The sequence below is a fragment of the Trematomus bernacchii genome, unplaced genomic scaffold (genome assembly GCF_902827165.1).
Source record: "Trematomus bernacchii unplaced genomic scaffold, fTreBer1.1, whole genome shotgun sequence".
Lineage (NCBI taxonomy): Eukaryota > Metazoa > Chordata > Actinopteri > Perciformes > Nototheniidae > Trematomus > Trematomus bernacchii.
The window spans coordinates 6,769,305-6,782,424 of NW_022987698.1; the positions used below are offsets into that span (position 1 = coordinate 6,769,305).

The following is a 13,120-nucleotide window of genomic DNA, read 5'->3' on the forward strand; positions in this document are numbered from 1 at the left end:
TACTGCTACAAAACAATTATACATAAACAATAAACACTAGACAATTAGGGCAGAATTATATGTTGTTGAAGAGTGCGAGTCGCTTCACATGACATGGAAGTAATTTAACCACAAATAGTTGTTTCAATAAAAAAATGCAGAATTGCCTTTCATAAAAAAAATATTAAATCAATTAAATCCAATAAAAGAGTTGCATCCTACTTGCTGCATTTATTTGGTATATCCTTCTTTTGCTCGTTTGATTCACTGGGTCACGTGACATTGAAACAATTTAATATATTTCAATAAAAAAAAACTGCTGATTTTTTTATACAACATTTTCATATAAAGTATAAAAGCAATAAAACACACATAAAAGGTGTGTGTCCTATTTGTCCAGTGTAGTTGTCAACGATTCCACATTGTTATATGGAGTCATTAGGTCACATGCTATGGAAACTACAAAGAAATTGCTGAAAGGCAAAACCCTTATTCTTACATTTACAAGGCAAAAATATATTTCTAATGTTATGTAAAATATAGTAGACATTCAGTTTAATGCAAACTTTATGTCACCACTTTTATGCCCTTACTTTGTTCACACCTGTTCTTTGAAATTCACCATTATAAAGATTTGTATCCCAACTGTAAAATGTTGAGGTCTTCAAACCACATATTGCCATCACAAAAATGCCTGCAGAAAACTCTCAGAACTAACACTTGCACATAAAGTTGATGCCAATTGGTTGTTTTGGAGTCAATATATTTAAAAACAAATTACAAACAAAATTGACATTGACAGATAGTCTAATAAAAATAGGATTTCAGCAAAACTGAGAGGAAACTGACAAGTTATTTTGAAGAATAAACTTGTGAGGTGAGGAGTGCTTTAAATGTAATCTCTCAGCAAAATAAGTTTTCCTAAAAGCTTGTATGCACAAGATATGTGTGTCAGCATTTTGGTGAGTTTTACTTCACAAGCACAGAGGTCAGTTGGCACTGCCTTTATTGAAGGAAAACATGATTGTCACAAGGGTGGAAAAACCTACTTTTGCTTGAATTTGTTGAATACTTACTTAAAGTTAACTTCTTGTTTTTGCATTTCGTGCTGACAAAGCACGTCTGAATAACTCATCCGACACAGTAAACACTCACTCCTCAAATTGGTCCAGACATTACACAACCCAATTATCAGCAGGGTGAATATGAAGTTCAGTGGTTACCAAAAAAGAGAAACCGAGCAATTTTTCACAAGAACATGTAAACCTTTAATTCTTGATTGCATTAAAGTATCAATAACACCAATGCCTGCTGATGAGGTGGATAGCAAAAACAAGGTGTATGTTTTACAAGGTAAAACTTTACAGTAAAAGATGGACATTTACAAAATACTCTGCTGAAAAAGAATTAAGATTTCTTATTTATTCTTTCATGAAGATTTTATAATCAATGCAATTTCATCAAGAGCAATTGAAAAATCAAGAAGCTATAGAGCTGATCAGTGCAGCAAGTGCTAAGTAATGAGGACAAATACCAGTAAGGGCCTGCTTTTTATCATGTATTACACACCCAATTTACTGATGGTTTACCAAACTTTTCAGTGAATTGTCAAACAAAGGAAGTTGAATCAGTTTTAAATGATTTAACTCTTAACTGTATGATATTGGGTGTGTCATGATCAGGGTTGGTGGAGTTGGCCGCTGTTTGTTCTACACCAGTCTTCGCCTCTTGCAGTCACGCTCCATCTTGTCTTCAGACGTGTTGGTGGCTGCACCCAGAGGAGACACTTGGTTCAGCATGGAGTCATCTGAAGCCTGACCAAACAGGGCCATCAGCAAAGCAACGCCAAATCCTGTTGCACGCTCCCCCTGCAGAGACAACATACAGACAAATCATGGTTCAGGTTTCAGCGTCTTTACTGTAAACTTACCCTGAAGTTATCTTCTTAATGGGTTAATGTGACTGAGACATCCGACCTTGTTACATTTAACAAAAACAATGAACTGCTGATAAGAACATATACTGCAGGCTTAACTACAGTACATGTGATGAGTCTTATTGTTTTACAAGCTAAATCACAAGACCAGGGGCCTCATTTATAACGCCTTGCGTAGGATTCACGTGGGAAGGTTGCTTACGTAGTACAAAGCAAAAAAATAGGTACAGAAATTTTCCGATTCACAAAACATTGCGTACCGGCGTGGGAAGTGCGTACGGCACTTCCTACGCCCGTTTCCCTTTATAAATCACAATCGACTCGAAATGCGGCGCAGCTTTTGCGGGCTTCACGCAACGCCCACATTTGCCTATAAATAGTCAAAGAAACGCCCATTCATTCATTCATTTTGACTGACTGCATGAAGAAGATCGCAGGAAATTACGACCGAACAGCTAAAAAAGACATCTCACACCGTGTCAGATTTAGGTTATTTTGGGAAGGTCGAGATAAATCATATTGTTTGGTGGATGCAGTTTGAACCATGTAGCAGCATGGAGGTCGGATCGTCACCAAAATAAATAAATAAGTGGTCCGAAAAAGGTTAATGACAAAAAAAAATACACATAACCTTCCTCATGCAGTGTGTTTGTACCGGGGACAGGAGACACCCCCTTGATGAGAAACTAGGGATGCTCCGATCGATCGGTCACCGATCGAGATCTGCCGATACTCACTCTCTACCGATCGATCGGTGCTCTCTAAACATGCCGATCGCGAGGGCCGATCGCATCACGTAAAATACATGACACTTTTCTCTGTGCGCGGCAAAACAAGCTCGCCAAAATGGCTTCACCGGTCTGGCATTATTTTAAGGTGTCCGAAAAAGACAGTAAAATAGCGGTATGCAACGTGTGTGTGAAGCAGAAATCCTGCAGCTCCACCCGCTGTGACGGACCGGTGAGCGGAGCGAAACACACAAGAGTTAGACCTAACACACTTAGCTATTTTATCTACCTCTGGAACAAGCTAAACTAGTTATAAATATGTTTATTCTTCACTGTCGGCCTCACACATTACTGGATCAGCGAGCTGCATGAGACGATACTGACGGGCTGTCAGGAGAGGGAGAGCGGGGGAGATAGAGGGGGAGAGAGAGAGGGAGAGAGAGAGGGAGAGAGAGGAAAAGAGAGCGCTTGCTCATTTCTCCCGTGGTATTATCCAAAGTGAATGTAAACTTGAATAATATACATAATTTGAATGTAATAATTAAGTTGATTGTTGTTTGTGGAAGCTCCAGTGAATGAGCCCCATTAACTGAGTTTTAAACATCACTTTAAATGGAAGATTTAAAGTGATGTTTAAATCTTCCATTTAGGCCCCGCCCACTCGATCGGATCGGCGATCGGTATCGGCAGATACTGATTCTGGCGATCGGCGATCGGCCCCAAAATTGGCGATCGGAGCATCCCTATGAGAAACTGTAAGAAATGATCGGGGAATCCCTCCGGAGTGGAGTCATGACTACTGGATCTGAATTATTTTGTTGTATTTGGTGGTTTGTGTTCCAGCTGTCGATCAGCAACTATATATCCATAGTCCACCAGTTAAAGGAAATACAACTAATGTGTTGTGTTATATTAGCTGTACAATTTACCCCATATGGTGTTCTTAGTTTCCATACCTCCTGTGTTTTACGAGCGACTTATCAAGTCTTGGCAAACGGCATAAAACACGATTAAACGTGATAGTATATAAAACCATGCTCGTATCTACAACCTATAGAAATGCAAAACGGCGTCAGTTTAGACGTCCTCCTGCTTACCGCATCATTAATGAGAAAACATTTCATAACATTAACACAACATATTCGAGGTGGTTTTAAATAACATATCCGTATTTATTTATTTCTCCAAGTTATGTTTTTGTGTGCACTGAGGAGTCGCAAGCAGGCGTTTGTTTAATCATTTTAAGATTGGCTTTAATCAATGTTTGAAAATGAATTCTTCATAGCCTATATGATAAATGAGGTAACATTTTATTTATGGTATTATTTCCACATATTTCTCTCCATTCTTCCTTCTGCCAACGGTGTCACAGTTTCTCGTCCCTCCCGTTTGCGTACGCCATTTTTTGAGCGTATATCCCTTTATAAATGAGGCCCCAGGACAGCGTTGGATCATTTTTTATAACTATTACAACTTTCAAGGAGGTTTGTCTGTCAGCAGGATTACAGGTAAAACATCTTGGCCCATGCTAGTAAAACAACTGGCACAATCCAAAGAAGAACCCATTACATTACATGCAATATGTTTTGCTTTGGTTACACTCGGGTCATAAAAAGAAATGGAATTGTAGGTCGGAAGAGGTCAGTAGTATTATCCCAGATAAAGTCAGTATAGTATGTCACAAATGTCCCAGAAGCCTTTAGAAAGGCCATGAAAAAGTAATATTATAGTAGACTACACTGACTTTTGTTAAGGACCTCGCACATTGGCTAGAGGTTTTACATCAGAAGTAAACGTGACCCTGTAGGTATATGTGCACATCAAAATCTGGCACAGAATACCAGCAGCTCAAGTCAGACAACGTTTGAACAATATTTACAGACTCCAAAGTTACAGAGCAACATGTAAATCGGTTTGTCACTCCTGAGGCCTGTACTACGAAGCTGGATTTTCGCTTAGCCGGCTGACTTCAGGGAAAACTCGGGCTTTCCGGTCCTACGACGCTGGTTCTCTTTTTAGCGGGCTAGATCTCCATGGTAACTTATGCTGAGCGGCTAACCTCCTCGGGAGGAGGTTAGGTATGGAGCTAATTTCCTGCCATAACTCCACAAACAAACTAAACAGGTTTTACTAATGCCTCATGATTCACTAACAAACACAATGTGGTTTGCAAATACAAAACACCATCTACAAACTAATCCATTTAGTTTTGCAAAGAAAAAACGTATCTATCAAATAAACACATACCATTTTTCTAATAAATCATGTTTCAGAGACAAATTCAACATAGGTTTTACAAGTACACACATTTTTACACAAGTACAAATCTTGTTTTTACAACTACAACACTTTTTTTTACAAGTACAAAACTTTTTCTTCTCACGGCGGAATATTACTGCCAAAAGTCACGTGACTCACTCCCGTGACTTTTGGCAGTAATATTCCGCCGTGAGAAGAAAAAGTTTTGTACCTGTAAAAAAAAGTGTTGTAGTTGTAGATACGTTTTTTCTTTGCAAAACTAAATGCATTAGTTTGTAGATGGTGTTTTGTATTTGCAAACCACATTGTGTTTGTTAGTGAATCATGAGGCATTAGTAAAACCTGTTTAGTTTGTTTGTGGAGTTATGGCAGGAAATTAGCTCCATAGTTAGGTTGCAGGCTAAGAGATCAACTCAGTGAAAGCACCGCCTGCTGACCAATCAGAGCTCCGTGTGCGGAGTTTAAAGCGATCAATTCATATTACAGGATAGAGGAAATACAGAAAAACTGCCGTTGCAGGAAAGACGGCCGGCAAAAATCAACTGACTGTGTGAACGTGAAAATTAATAGAATATCCCCTCCCATCTTCAGAGCAATCTGACTATTATAACATTAGCGTTAAGAAAGCTTACTTAAATATCTGCCACAGCATAAGTAACCGGATCAGAGTAACATTAAGTACAGTCCGCGGCACTGTGAGTGCAGACGTCGATGTGTCCCATTATCATTCATATCACATGATATCACATCATAATGTATCATATATTTCCTTATTTGAGTCAGCTTCTTGAGCCGTATCTGGCCGTGCAACACTCACAGTGTCACATACTGTATGCAGAAGTATTATTTTAAGCAACACATTAAGTTGACGAAACACTCGAGTCAAATGTAATTAAAGTCAGATCCACTCGTGTCTTGGACGGGGCAGTGATTTCATAAACCTGTTAATGTACGCATTCAAACGCTTTTTCTTTTACCAGCTGTATTCACCTTGCAGGTGCAGCTATGTGGCTTTTATCCTGGATAAAGTGTTTAAGTCATGGATGTTTAAAGTTTAACTTCTTCATATTTGACTAATATTAAAGTTCACTTTTCATTCAGGAAGTATGACGCTGCGCTGTCAGTACGCTTGTCCATGTTTGTGATTGGTCGAATGCTCCAAATACCACCCCTTTCATGTGAACGCGCACCTAACTAGATAGGACACGGCTGGCTTGAGCGATCCACTTGATAACCAGCGTCGTAGTACAGTTTAGCGAGAGCGCGTATGTTTTGGATTGGGCCAACCGGCTAACTCAAACATATCCAGGTTAGGAAAATCCGGCTTCGTAGTACAGGCCTCTGTTCTGCTGCGGTGCATGATTCAGCTTAAGAAATATCAGGCCAGTTGAAGGCAGCAGAGAACAAGCATGCAAACAAGGTACAAAATAAATAAATCCCTAACTAATGGCCCAATGTCAGCCCAGCACACCAAAGCATGGTTACTCACAGCATGGACGGGGGAGGCAATGTCCACATGGACCCAGACACCTGGCCAATCAAAGCCCAGGTGGGAGCCGATGAAGAGTCCGGCACAGGAGCTCTGGGCGTTCTCCCGGTCCTGACAAAACAAGAAAAGGAAGATCATCAATACATGATAACATCAAATGAATATATGCAACTAGAAATTAGAGACGCAACAATTAGTCCACTTATAGTTAGGAAACCATTTTGATAATCGATTAAACCATACATTAAGTTTTCATACCATAATGGCGGACAATACTGTTTTCAGCTGCTAAATATGGAATAATTTAAAAAATAGCTATTTTTCCTGCTATAATAATCTACACTGAACCATTCTAATGGAACATTTCCAAAGATCTGTAAGATGAATTTAGGTTTGAAGGTTTTTTTGTTGCCCTTAAAGTAGAGGTTCCACCACAAAATATTCCAGAATGGCTCTGATATGGCCACAGAAAAACATTGTTGTAGGCTTTATTTGTACTAAACAAGCAGCGAAAGCCGGTAGAGAGGGTTAACAAAACTTAGCAAAAGATAAGGAGGTGAGCTTCAAAAACCTTGGAAAAAGTATGCCGTCACTTACTGCCACAGAGTTTTTCATGTCAGCCATGGCAGAGGTGAACTCGCTGAAGTGCAGCTCGGGGCAGTAGACCAGAGGGTGGGCCAAATCTCCGCTGCTGCGGCCGGCACGCACGCATGCAACCTCCCACTTCTCACTGTTAGTCATCACCGCAGCATGGTACTTCCCTGTGGAGATCCCCTGCAGGTAAAAACAAACAAACAACAAAGCTTATTAGAAGGTCAAGTTGATTGATGGTTTTCGTCTTTTCAGGAGCTGTGTTGGTTAACATGTTTGATATCTATTCTCCTGTTATAGGGGTTGAATCGCCAGTTCATACTTGCCATGTAAGGTTGAACAAAACTATCACCCACCTGTGCCCCAGTCAGTGTGGCCATGTCCAGAATAATATCAGCAGAGAGGTCTTTTCTGGCATACACCACTCCATCAGCCAGCACCAGCCTGCCCTCGGCATCAGTGTTATTGATCTCCACTGTCCTTGAAAATAAAAACACACAAAAAGACACTTTTTTTTTAAATACCAGACCCCATATTTATTCCTGTTGATTTGTTATAGCTTGTAAAATAATATCCATCATGGTGTAAAAGACTGATGAGTCACAAGACTAATCCGTTCAGCTCATGACAGCACATACCGTGACAGCACTTTCAAATCATGTCATTTGATACATTAGTATTAAAGAGAGTCTCACTTTCCAGAGTAGAGAGTATGGATATCATCAGGCCGTGTGGCTGTAGGTCCAACTGCATTCTCTGCGAGGCAAAACACTGCATGGAGGTTGTCTTTAAAGCCCTGGCGCAAAGAGAGGATATTCTGATTAAAACAACTCAAGAGCTGCAGAGCGACAGAACAGCTGGGACAGATGATCCGAAAGCTCACCTGTTTGATGGTAGCTCTGTATGCTCCCAAAATGGCAGCCGCTCCACCACAGTCTCTCTTCATTCCTGGCATTGAGGTCTACAAGAAAAACATTTATTTATGAGGAAAAGGGAATTTAATTTTGGATTTTAAAAGGCTGCACTTCTAGCATTTATTGACCAGAAAAGGACCCAGCAGAGTCAGAAAAACTTATCAGAAAACCATATCCCAAGTGTTCTATTTGCATAAGGCACTACATAAACTGGTGTATGCAACAGCAGCTATGTGCAAACAGATAACTGATACAAGAATAAAAGCTGAACACGCGCGTTTCAGTGTCTGAGGTTTTTAATCACTTCTCCAGAGGAAAAACAGGATTACCTTTCCCTTGATGCTGAGTCCTCCGGTGTCGTACACGATGCCCTTGCCCACCCATGCAATGGTTTGGGTCGCACCTACTGGAGTGTGGCTCAGGACCGCCAGTGCAGGAGGATGCTCTGCTGCCTTTCCCACTCCATAGATACCTACAAGGTAGAGAGAGAGAAAACAGATACATCTAAATGTATATTTACAACAAAAAACATTGAGATAAAAAGGCCAGATACAGTAAATCAGTTTTTCCAACAGGTCAGATGTCATGTTATAAGATGATCACAGACAATGTACCTCCAAATCCTCTGTGTTTCAGCTCTTCTCCACGAATGATCACTGGAGTTATTCCAAGCTCAGCTCCCACAGCTTTGATCTCCTGAAACAGAAATGAATGTTTGTAGCGGGGGCAGCTGAAGCAAAATAAAAAGAACCATGTTCTTGTTCAAGGGTCAACATTTCCAAAAGAGATGCAGTTTACTTACATCCAAGAAGTGATCTGTATTCATCTCATTGCATGGTGTGTCCACAATACGAGCTGCCATCCGCACTCCATGAGCAGCGTTAGCGAGACACTGAAAATAAAAAATAAGTCTTAAGCTATGGCAGGCTGCAGTTCAAAAACATGCTATTTCTAAGTATACAGTAGTAGTCACATTTTAAGGACTTCAAAAGGTTGTGTTAAAAAAAAAAAAGGACCATCATCAAGAAGTACCTCAAGTTGTCCGACATCCAGAGCACTGTTCTCCTCCCCGACAATCATAATCTCCACGGTGACGTGTTTCTTCTCAGCCCTGCGTGAAGAAGTGGTGCGGCGAGAGAAAATGGGGAAGGCCCTGGCGATTGCACAGGAGGACGCAAACACATCTGAACGCTCACACACCATCTGGAGAGGGAAGTGACACTCATATCAGACACAAGTCACACAAGCTGCCCTTACACTGGATGAGACGGATTCAAGTGAGGGAGTTTTAGGCCCCTTCACAAATGCACTGCAATCCTGAAATTGTCAAAACAAGGGGAAAAACTGTATGCAGGGTTCTTACACCTTTTCCAAAGTCAAATTCAAGCACATTTCAAGCATTTTCAAGGTGCATTTTCAAGCTTTTCAAGCATCTTACAGCTGTTGTAAATTACATATTTATATACACATACTTATATTCAAATGATTATTTCCCTACCTCACATTAAATCAGATGTTCTTTATGCTATAAACAACCAAATGTGTGTTTCATAATAGCATTCTACATGAGGATGAAAAATTAAAAATGTTAGAAAAGAAAACTAAGTTTAATATTTCAAAATGTGTGACCCATCTGTACGTAGACTGGGCATCCCATATAACCTGGCTGAGCCAATATAAAACAATCAGCCAAATAACTTTTCAATATATTATTGATTACTATTTTTGAGGTACTTTTAGGTTGGCAGTAAACACAAGTCAGAGGTAAATGGTGTACTTTGACTCCACTACATGTATTTAATACCTTTAGTTACTTTACAGATGTGGATGAATGATGTGAAATATAATCAAGTGTTAAATCAGACTTTAGTTCCACCTGGAGTAAATTCACAAGCTACTCTGTAGTATACAAAGTCATTCAAACTAGCTGCAACTTTACCAGCTTTGATAACACTTTCATGATCAATCATTATAAAACATATCATATACAATTATTAGGGATGCTCCGATCGCCAATTTTGGAGCCGATCGCCGGAATCAGTATCGGCCGATACCGATATCGCTCTCTTTTCCTCTCTCCCCCTCTCTCTCTCTCCTGACAGCCCGTCAGTATCTCCTGCAGCTCACTGATCCAGTAATGAGCGACCCGACAGTGAAGAATAAATATATTTATAACTAGTTTAGCTTGTTCCAGAGGTAGATAAAAAAGCTAAGTGTGTTAGGTCTAACTCTTAATGTGTGTTCTGCTCCGCTCACCGGTCCGTCACAGCGGGTGGAGCTGCAGGATTTCTGCTTCACACACACGTTGCATACCGCTATTTTATTGTCATTTTCGGACACTTAAAATACTGCCAGACTAGTGAAGCCATTTTGGCGAGCTTGTTTTGCCGCGCACAGAGAAAAGTGTCATGTATTTTACATGCAACGATAGCCTAATCTAAAATGCTCTACGGCGTACCTTTCGTGTGGTGTGTGGCTCGTCAGCGCAGACTCTCGCATCGTTATTGTTGCACACTTTGCAGGAGGCTACTCTTGGGCTTCGCTTGACCCTCGTCTTAGCCATGGCTTGTATTTGTCTTCTGCTAGCCAACGCTCGTTGAAACGGCAACCTCCTGGCATACTGTCATTCTCATCAGAATGCCCAGGTCACACACGTAACAAAAACACTTGCCGGTCACGCGCATTGCGCGGGAAGGCCGGAGCGGAGCTGTTTTATGTAAAAGCGAAGCAATTAAGCGCGCTCCGACTTCTTTATTTTCTTTTAATCTAAAAAGCGAGGTAAAGCATTTACAATTTCAAGCACTTTATCCCAAATTCAAGCACCATTCCCTAAATTCAAGCACTTTTCAAACCTTGAAAACACCTCGTACAATTTCAAGCATTTTCAAGGATTTCCAGCACCCGTACGCACCCTGTGTATGCAATCAATCATCAAAACATAATCTGTCTGTGTAATGTACGGAAAAGAAAATAGAGCCACGTGTACTCTGGGCATTCATCACGAGGGAGTGGGCAGGTTGATGACCTTTCTATCATGGATGGCGTAAAGCCAAGAAGAAATCAAACGTCCAAAAGTCAAGAATGGTGATTTACTTGGATGGAAACTGGAATGTCTAACTGGAGAAACAAAGAGATTCGGAAACTTGTCTCAGTAAGGGTTAAGCGTTTTGTCAGACAAATTTAAGGAGCCGCATGAGACCTGGTTGTTTATGGTGACTATGTGTGCGTGGGGCCAATGTGGACCTGGTTCTCCGGAACGCATATGAGAAAACGGCTATAAAAAAGGATGGTACCCAGTTGATCCAGCCTAAAGTCCTCCCTGACGTCTTGGGTGAGCTGAGAAAAGGAAAACAAACCCTCATCCTATAAGGTTACAGGCAAGAACAAATACAATTCCTTAGATACTGACCACAATACAGCGGTTGTTTCCTCCAGGCAGGCTGGAGCGAACCAGGCGGGACACAAAGTTGGCCGAAGACTGGCTGTTGTGCCTGCTGACACGTGGAGGCAGGGCAGCCACCGCAGCATGGTTCAGGTACAGAGGGCAGCTGTCCGTGGGGTTCGGGGTCAAACCACTGAGAGCCGCCTGCCAGATCTGAGAAAAGAGACAGTGGAGCAGAAATACATTAGTTGACTAAAGGATTGTTTCAGAGTAAACTTAAACTTGAAAAGGCAAATATGGACCACTAATATAGAAAAGAAAGAGATAAGTAGAACATTGTATTAGTCATTCATGGCTTTCTTTTGGCTTTGGACAATTGTTTGGGGCAATTAAACAATTTTTGTGGAATAAACAGCGTATCTAAAAATAACTGGCACATTGATTTATATTGAAAAATAATACCAGTTGGCTCTATATCCATTTGAATGTTAAGTTGTACCATCTTTCTGTATATTAATGTTAAGGATAAGAAAGTCAGGTACCATACGTTATAAACCATGTGGAAAATCAAAAAGCAGAACTATAATGTTGGTGAATCATTGTCAGAGGAAATTGAGAAGAACAGACACTCTCTTTAGACTTTATAGACTGGCTGTCACCTTTGAACAATTACCTTTGGAGGACTTTGCACAGGGTCTAGACCGGTCAGTGCCACCCAAAACAAGCTTTCACTCATTGTACTTAGTGTACATTTGGTGATGTAGTTGTTCTTTACCAGAGTACATTTTTTTAACATGTAATGCTACTTTTTACTCATACGCCACTATGTTTTAGATGCAAATATTAATTAATTTCAGTTACTTGGTAAATTTTGATTATTTATACAAACTACAAAACAACTAAATGCATCATTAGGCATTAATGTTAGGCTACCAAGCAGTATACAAAGTAATTAAAATTGGCCCCATATTTACCTATGGTAAAGAAAATGTAGGAGACTGTGCACATAAAAGGCAACACGAATTTGAATTCAGTAATATTATATATAAAAATATAAATCTGAAATAAGCTTAACTCGAATAATATTACAATCTGAAACCAGATTTACGAGATAATAAGTAGCCTACTTACTTTCGGTTCTCCAAATACATTTTGTTCTTTCCACTTTTGCAGAGTGTGTATGCATTTAAATGTAGTAATTGGTACTTTTAAAGTAAAATGTCTTAATTCCTCTTCCACCAGTGCTTTTTGTTATATCTAATTGTCTAAATACCTGGTTCACTCGCGTTATATTCCTGGGAATAGTTAACCCTAGCGTGTTGTTCACGTTACATTCATTCAACTAGATTAGCATAGCGCTAACATTAGCTGTCACCAAACCAATCATCTTCATTGTTACCTCTTTGCTAACGACCGGCTGCAGTTTCCCTTTGATTTGGCTCCAGGAGACCTTCTGCAGGTTGCTCTGCTGTCCGATGATGAGCACCGGGCGGCTCTGGGGCTCGGAGTCCCCGGCTGAAGCCTTAAACTCCAGCACCACGTTCGCCATCTTTAGGAGACAGCTAAGGGTAGCTAGCTGATGGTAAAGAAGACCAACTGCCGTTCACTGTGCAGAGGACCGGTGACGGCGGCTGAGCGTTTCTGCAATCTTTATCTACCTCTACCGGCAACAAGAAGCAACTACATCAAGATATAAATGAAGCAAAACCCCTCTTCAGAATCAAGAATCTGGTTTATTGCCAACTAGTTTCTCACATAGCCTACATGGAATTTGATTCAGTGTCTTGGTGCATTACTACCTGAATGTGTACTTCTGTAAATTGTGATAATTTTGTATTTAAA

The 13,120-nt window shown here is 40.4% G+C and overlaps 1 protein-coding gene across 1 annotated transcript; it reads right to left on the reverse strand.

Annotated features, from left to right (window-relative positions):
• Window positions 1-968: 968 nt before the first annotated feature.
• Window positions 969-12,944, reverse strand: npepl1 (aminopeptidase like 1). Its single transcript, XM_034139242.1, has 12 exons — window positions 12,678-12,944; window positions 11,306-11,491; window positions 8,929-9,099; window positions 8,699-8,788; window positions 8,511-8,592; window positions 8,226-8,368; window positions 7,866-7,943; window positions 7,678-7,778; window positions 7,339-7,462; window positions 6,989-7,165; window positions 6,392-6,502; window positions 969-1,847 (listed from the first exon to the last, which is right to left on the reverse strand). Exons 1-12 carry the CDS (start codon window positions 12,825-12,827, stop codon window positions 1,689-1,691), a joined length of 1,572 nt encoding a protein of 523 aa, XP_033995133.1. The 5' UTR covers window positions 12,828-12,944; the 3' UTR covers window positions 969-1,688.
• Between the last annotated feature and the right edge of the window lie 176 nt (window positions 12,945-13,120).